This window comes from Rhizophagus irregularis, chromosome 7 (genome assembly GCF_026210795.1).
Source record: "Rhizophagus irregularis chromosome 7, complete sequence".
NCBI classification, from domain to species: Eukaryota; Fungi; Glomeromycota; class Glomeromycetes; order Glomerales; family Glomeraceae; genus Rhizophagus; species Rhizophagus irregularis.
The window spans coordinates 612,925-620,791 of NC_089435.1; the positions used below are offsets into that span (position 1 = coordinate 612,925).

Sequence of the window (7,867 nt, forward strand, 5' to 3'; positions counted from 1 at the left end):
AACACATAATAATTTTAAAATTATAAAAAATATTATTTTAATATGAAGAAATTTATTTTTATCAATTTATAAATCAATTTTAATTAATTTATTAACTAAAATGCACGAGTATAAATGAAGTTTATGGGAAGTATCTGAAATAGGTAAATTATATATGATTTCGATATTGTCATACAATTCATGCTGATTAATAGTGTGTAATATGTTTCCAGATATTTGTTTCACCTTTCATAAATTATATAGTCCTTCGCACTTGAAACCGGACCAGGTCCATTCCTTAAAAATGATTTAATATTTATAAATTTATTATGAACAAAAAAGTTCCTCACTAAATCTGTTGCAATGATTCAATTTGTGATGCTTCATTTAAAATTAAAGTCACAATTATCTAATAAAACTACTATTCAAGAATGTATGAACATTTTATCAATATTGTTCAAAGATATCAAAATAATAATATTTTTTTGGTAGATCGCATGACTGAAAATGAAAAATCATTAATAATACAAACTAAGTTTTTTTCATTAATTTGCAAAGAAAAATATTTCACTAAACTGTATTAGCAATGAAAATTTTAGAAATTCGACAGAAAGTACACAACTCTGGCAGCTAATTATTTATACAGACGATAATCTAAACGTGTCAGAGTTTTTTTGTATTTTATAGATGACACTTTGTTAATCATAACATCAAAAAATTACTTTTTTAAAAAATTGTGACATATTGTAAACCACTTGAAAACCTAGACTTTTATTTAATTATAAGTTTACCTCAGATTGCACAGTCTAAGCAATCAGTATTATCATCTGCATATTTTGGAAGGTCTTTTGTAAAAGGGTTAAGTAATCTAGATGTATAGATAGCTTCAGTATGAGTTATTGAATAGTTATTTTTACCTATTCTATCATTATTGTTTAATCTATATTCTTCTGCTTCCTTGAATTGGTCTTCATTATTTGAGTAAAATTGTTTAATGAGTTTTTCCACTTCAGCAACATTAGGCCTATTAATAGGATTTGAATCTAAACAATTCTTCATTAAATCAATATAGCACTTAGGTGCTTCTGGCTCATTTATTTCAGGCCTAATTCTTTTATTACATATATCTAATGCTAATAAATTATCATGAGCACAATTTGCAAATGGCTGTTTTTCAGTTGCTACAAAATACATAATCATTCCAAAGCTATATATATCCGCTGCTTTAGTATAAGGACTACCTCTTAATACTTCAGGAGCTACATAAGGCATAACTCCATAAATTTTTGTTTCGTCTATATTATCAACTTCTCCACATGAACCAGCATAGCGGACATGCTTTTATCACCTTGCCGATCATTTGTCGATCATATATATATATCATATCACTTCTACTTTGAAGCATCGGGTAAAGCCATAAATGCTCGGGCAAATTATACTAATTGTTTTTTTTTGTCAGTTTAATTTATGAAAAATATACTATAAAAGTATTATGGCAAAAAAAAATGTATTTCCAAAGTTAGCCTTGAACCAAAATTTCCAATAATTTGATAATTGCCGATCATTTGCCGATCATCTGCTAATCTGATTTTGAAGCTTCGGGCGAAGCCACAGATTTACGGGCAAAACTTGAAATTTTTAAAATGTATTATTTAGGTATTCAAGAATCAATGGTTAAAATAAACCAGCAGAATTTTAGATAAACCAAAAGTTATCATTAAAAGAATGTTTATGAATATTATTAAAATATATATTAGGAATATTAGGAAAAAATTTTGGCAAAATTTTATGAACTGTTTAAAGAATTATTTTTTGTTTTATTTATTTAAACAACAAATTTGATCATTAAAAATTATATTGTTCATTTTTTTATAAATAGTCTTTAAAATTTTGTGAAGAAATACTCATTTTATTAGAATTTAAAAAGTTAGTACTAGTAAAAGTTGCCCAATAATGATGCAATCTTGATAAAATTTAATATGCAGTAAATCTAAATGAATATTAAGCTGTCTGTAGAATTTGAGTATATATTATTATGTAGAATTTTCAACCAAAGCCAATCAATTTAATTATAGCGAAGAGATAAAATTGAATAAATGATCGACAAATGATCATCAAAATTGTGATAAAATAGGGATGTCCGCTATGCTACATGAACCCATGTCTGAAATATAGTTTGAAGTAGCCCAATAATAAGTATCCTTAAATAATATATTTCCCGTATGAAGATCACGATGAACCATCCGTTTTTGATGGATTTCATTAAGGCCATTAATAATATTATTTAACACTTTTAATTTGTTTGGCCAATTAAAGTTTTTACAATTATTATTTAGCCAATTGTTAAAATTTCCACCTCTTGCATATTGAAGAACCATAACATAATCTTTTGTATTTGGATTTTGAGATATACCATATATTTTTAGAATTTCACCAGAATTATCAAAGTTATTAAAATCATTAATTGAATATGCTTTAACCTAAAGAAAGAAAACCTGTTAATTATAATATTTAAGAAAATTATTCAAATAATTAAATATTTTATATACCTCATTTAAAAATTTATTAGAAATATTTTGAGAATTATTTAAACATTTTAAAGCCACTATTTTGTTTAAATCCCTTTTGTATTCTTTTTTATCCCAATATAATAGGCCATTCCTCCATTTTGCTGAATATACTTTAGCAAAACCACCTTTGCCTATTTCTTTAATGTCATTAAATTGATAATATGGTATCCATTCAAATATTATGTCTTTATAGTCATTGATTTTTAGTTGCATTTCTTGAATTAATTTATCAATTTGTTCACTATTACTAGTCCAGCTTGCAAAGTTTTCTTTCAAATAATTCTTTTGACATACTTTACACCATTTATACTCCATATTTGCATATTTATTACCACATTTATCACAAAAAATTTTAAAATATTTATCTTGATTAAGGACAATAATGTAATTGTTCTTTGTACTAGGATTCTGTGATATTCCGTATATTTGAAATTTATTATAATATGCTATAATCTATTAAAAAGTGTTAATATAATAAAAAATAATCCAAATTAAAAATAAAATTTACATACCTTATTTAGTAATTCATTAGTAATATTTTGAAAACAAAATAAATATTTTATAATAACTGCTTTATTTGCTGAATTTCTAATATTCTCATTTTTAGAATGATAGTCATATAATAATGGACCATCCTTCCATCTTGCTGAATGTGTTGTATTACTTAATTCTTTAATATCATTAAACTGATTATATGGTATCCATTCAAATATTGTATCATCATAATCATTAATTTTTAATTGCATTTTTTGAATTAATTTATCAATTTGCTTATTTTTACTTGTCCAATTTGTGAAGTTGTTTTTTAAATAACTTTTTTGACATAACTTACACCATTCATATTCTGCATTTACATATTTATTAGCACATTTATTGCAAACAATTTTAAAATATTGATCTTGATTAAGGACTATAATGTAATCTTTTGTACTAGAATTTTGTGATATCCCGTAGATTTGAAATTCTTTATAATGCGCTACAATCTATTAAAAAAAAATGTAAATACAATAAAATTAAGTGAAATTAAGTTTAAAAAATTTTACATACTTTATTTAAAAATCCATCAGTAATATTTTGTGAATCAGCAAGTAAATTTTTTAAAATAACTGATTTATTTTCTGAATTTCTTATGTACTCACTTTTGTATGTGTGGTCATACATTAAAGGACCATCTTTCCATATTGCTGAATATGTTTTGTTGCTTAGTAATTCTTCAGTATTATTAAACTGATGGTATGGTATCCATTCAAATATTACATCCTTACAATCATTAATACCTAATTGTATTTTTTGAATTAGATTATCAATTTGTTCATTTCCACTGGTCCAGTTTGTGAAATTTTCTTTTAACCAATCTATTTGACATGGTCTACAGCATTTATAATCTGCATTTGTTAAATACTTTTCACATCTTATACAGCAATTTTCCAAGTATTTATATTCATCAAACACTATAATGTAATCCTTTGTATTAGGAATTTGTGATATACCATATAATTTAACTTTATTATAATATATTATAATCTATTAAAAATGAATGTCAGTATATTATAATATACTTGAATTAAATTCATAAAAAAATTTACATACCTCATTTAGAAATTCATCAGAAATATTTTGTGAATCAACTAAATATTTCAAAATAACTGCTTTATTTGTGGAATTTCTTGTATACTCATTTTTAAAGTAACAATTATATAATAATGGACCATTCTTCCATCTTGCCGAATATGCTGTATGACTTAATTCTTTAATATCATTAAACTGATAATATGGTATCCATTCAAATATTAAATCTTTGTGATCACTAATTCCCAACTGCATTTTTTTAATTAGATTATCAATTTGTTCATTTTCGCTAGTCCATTTTGTGAAATTTTCTTTTAACCAACTTATTTCACATGGTTTACACCATTTATACCTCATATTTGTAAAATATTTTTCACATCTTACACAGCAATTCTCCAAATATTGGTCCTTATTAAAACACTAAAAGATTTGTTGGTTGCCGATCGTACTAAAATAGAAAAGCTTGATTTGAAATGTATTTATATAATCAGCAAATCAATACCAAAGATGGGGGATCAGCATCTTAAAATGGAAATCACTCAAAAACTAATCTTATGTTAACGTTAAGTTAACGTTAACCTATCATGACATGTCAATCATTTCAAGTCATAACAATAACGTGACGCGCCACCCACCCACCCATAGGGTGATATTGCACTTATATAGAATGATCTTTCTTGCTTAAAAATTATGGGATAAAATTTTTAGCAAATCATGTGAAAACTGAATAATTTTTTTGTTAGCCAAAAATGATCAACAACCGGATGACAAATTTTAATATTATGTAAATAAACAATTTGTTTGTATTACTTATTTAAATATAGATACATTTTTTTTTTATTTTGAACCAAAAAATAAACAATAATCAAATGGTAAATTTTCATTATCGTCATCATTACATTATCGTTATAATTAAAGTTCCCTGCCGAAATTAGGGAGTTTCGGCATGTCAAAATTGTCAAAACTATTTTGACATGTCAAAATTGTCGAAACCTAAAAATATTACATTTCACGTAATAACTCGGCGTCCAATGATCATAGAAAGATGCACCATAGCTCGTTGGAATCGTCTCATAACGACGAGTCGAATGGTGGTTAAATCGTCTTTCTACGATCACTGGATGCCGAGATATTAAGCGAAACGTCAAAAATCGGCATTTTGTATTTTGCGATACTGCGTTATTTGACGTTTCACTTAATAACTCGGCATCCAATGATCGTAGAAAGATGATTTAACCACCATTCGACTCGTCGTTATGAGACGAATCCAACGAGCTATGGTGCATCTTTCTACGATCATTGGATGCCGAGTTATTAAGTGAAACGTCAAATGGCGCAGTATCGCAAAATACAAAATGTTGATTTTTGACGTTTCGCTCAATATCTCGGCATGCAGTGATCGTAGAAAGACGATCTAACCACCATTCGACTCGTCGTTATGAGACGATTCCAACGAGCTATGGTGTATCTTTCTACGATCATTGGACGCCGAGTTATTACGTGAAACGTAATATTTTTAGGTTTCGACAATTTTGACATGTCGAAACTATTTCGGCATTTCGGCATTTCTACAGGTTTTAGTTTCGACATTTCGACAATAGCCTGTAGAGTTTTGGCAGGCAACTTTAGTTATAATGCTATCATGAAAATTTTTTCAGGGTAGTAATTCTAAAAATGATTAACAATCAGATAATAAGATTGTTGTTTTATTATAATGTTATCATAAAATTTTTTTTCTCAACAATTGGATGATAAAATTAAATAAATGTTATATCAAGTAATTTTTTATTTTGAAACAAAACAATAAACAACAACTAAATGGTAAAATTTCATTATCATTGTCTTATTATTATGATATTCAGTTATCATAATTTTCCAGAACTAAAAATGATCAACAATCGGATAGTAGAATTGTTTTATTACAATATAATCATGAAAAATTTTTTTCCAGAGCCGTAATTCCAAAAATGATGATAGTAAATATTAAATAAATGCTTTATCAAGTAATAAACAATCTTTCTGTATTGTTATTTAAAGTTAATCACATATTCTGATATATATATTTTTTTATTTTTAAACCAAAAAATAAACAACAATCAAGATAATTAACCTTAAAATGATTAACAAGTGAAATAACTAAGCCAAAAATGATTAACAAGCAAAATAAACCGAAAATGATCATCCTTTACCAAATGAGAAAAAAATTATGTTAATAGCTAGTTAAGAGTAATTTCTCATTTTTTTTTATAGATATGTTAAATATAATCAAAAATTTTGCAAATAAAGTGAAAGTTATGGTTTGGCTAGAAAAGCCCGGCGAGCGAAGCGAGCCAAATGAAATTGCATCATCATAATAAATCACATGAATATTTAATACACAATCACATGATCTACCAGTAATTTTTCCACCAGTTAAAATTTAGAAATTCTCTTTAAATCTTAAAAACTATTTATCATAATAATTATGATACTGTATGGTAGTATAAACCAACTTAATTAAAAAAAAAGTCAGAATTATTACAGTTCTAATTATACTATGACTATAGCTCCCTGCCATGTTTAATGTTAACTTGTTAAATATTATAATATAATCCTTTGTGTTAGGATCTTGAGATATACCATATATTTTAACCTTATTATAATAAGCTATAGTCTATTAAAATGAATGTCAATATATTATAATGTACTTGAACTTGAAATTTAATGAAATTTATAGAAAATTTACGTACCTCCTTTAAAGATTCATTAGTAATATTTTGTGAATTAACTAAGTATTTTAAAATAACTGCTTCACTTTCTGAATTTCTTTTATATTGATTTTTATAATAATTACATAATAATGGACCATCCTTCCATTTTGCTGAATATGTTTTATTGCTTAATTCTTTAATATCACTAAACTGAAAATATGGTATCCATTCAAATAGTGCATCATCATAATCATTAATTTTTATTTGCATTTCTTGAATTAATTTATCGATCTGTTCATTTTTGCTGGTCCGGTTTGTATAATATTTCCTTAAATAATTTTTTTGACATACTTTACACCATTTATTCCATAAATTTGTATATTTATTACCACATTTTCTGCAAAAAACTTCAAAATATTGATCTAGGTTAAGAACTATAATGTAATTCTTCATAATAGGATTTTGTGATATTCCATATATTTTATATATTTGAAATTTATTATAATATTCTATAGTCTATTAAAAAATATGTTAATAATAAAAAAAAAATTGAAATTAAGTTTATCCAACATTCACATACCTCATTTAAAAATTCGTTAGTAATATTTTTAATTAAATATTTTAAAATAACTGTTTTATTTGCTGAATTTCTTGTATATTCGATTTTATAAGCGTGATCATATGTTAATGGACCATCCTTCCATCTTGCTGAATATGTTGTACTGTTTAATTCTTTAATATCATTAAACTGATTATATTGTATCCATTCAATTATCGTATCGTTATAATCATTAATTTTTAATTGCATTTGCTGAATAAAGTTATTAATCTGTTTGTTTTCAATAGTACAAGTTGTGAAATATTCTTTTAACCAATTTATTTGACATGATTTGCACCATTTAACATCTGTATATTTATTAGTACATTTATTGCAAAAATATTCAAAATACTGATCACTATTAAAAACTATAATATAATCCTTTGTATTCGGATTTTGAGATATACCACATATTGCAGCTTTATCATAATATACTCTACCCTATTAAAAAAAGAAAAATT

General features: G+C 25.3%; 2 protein-coding genes across 2 annotated transcripts; both read right to left on the reverse strand.

Annotated features, from left to right (window-relative positions):
* Positions 1-771: 771 nt before the first annotated feature.
* On the reverse strand, positions 772-1,251 carry OCT59_026963 (uncharacterized protein; the record flags this gene model as incomplete). The annotated part of the gene is made up of 1 exon (XM_025326111.2): positions 772-1,251. The coding sequence occupies one exon, from the start codon at positions 1,249-1,251 to the stop codon at positions 772-774; it is 480 nt and encodes a 159-aa protein (XP_025177818.2).
* A 5,313-nt stretch (positions 1,252-6,564) lies between these two features.
* Positions 6,565-7,616, reverse strand: OCT59_026964 (uncharacterized protein; the record flags this gene model as incomplete). The annotated part of the gene is made up of 3 exons (XM_066136616.1): positions 6,565-6,771; positions 6,848-7,324; positions 7,389-7,616. 3 exons carry the CDS (start codon positions 7,614-7,616, stop codon positions 6,565-6,567), a joined length of 912 nt encoding a protein of 303 aa, XP_065993086.1.
* Between the last annotated feature and the right edge of the window lie 251 nt (positions 7,617-7,867).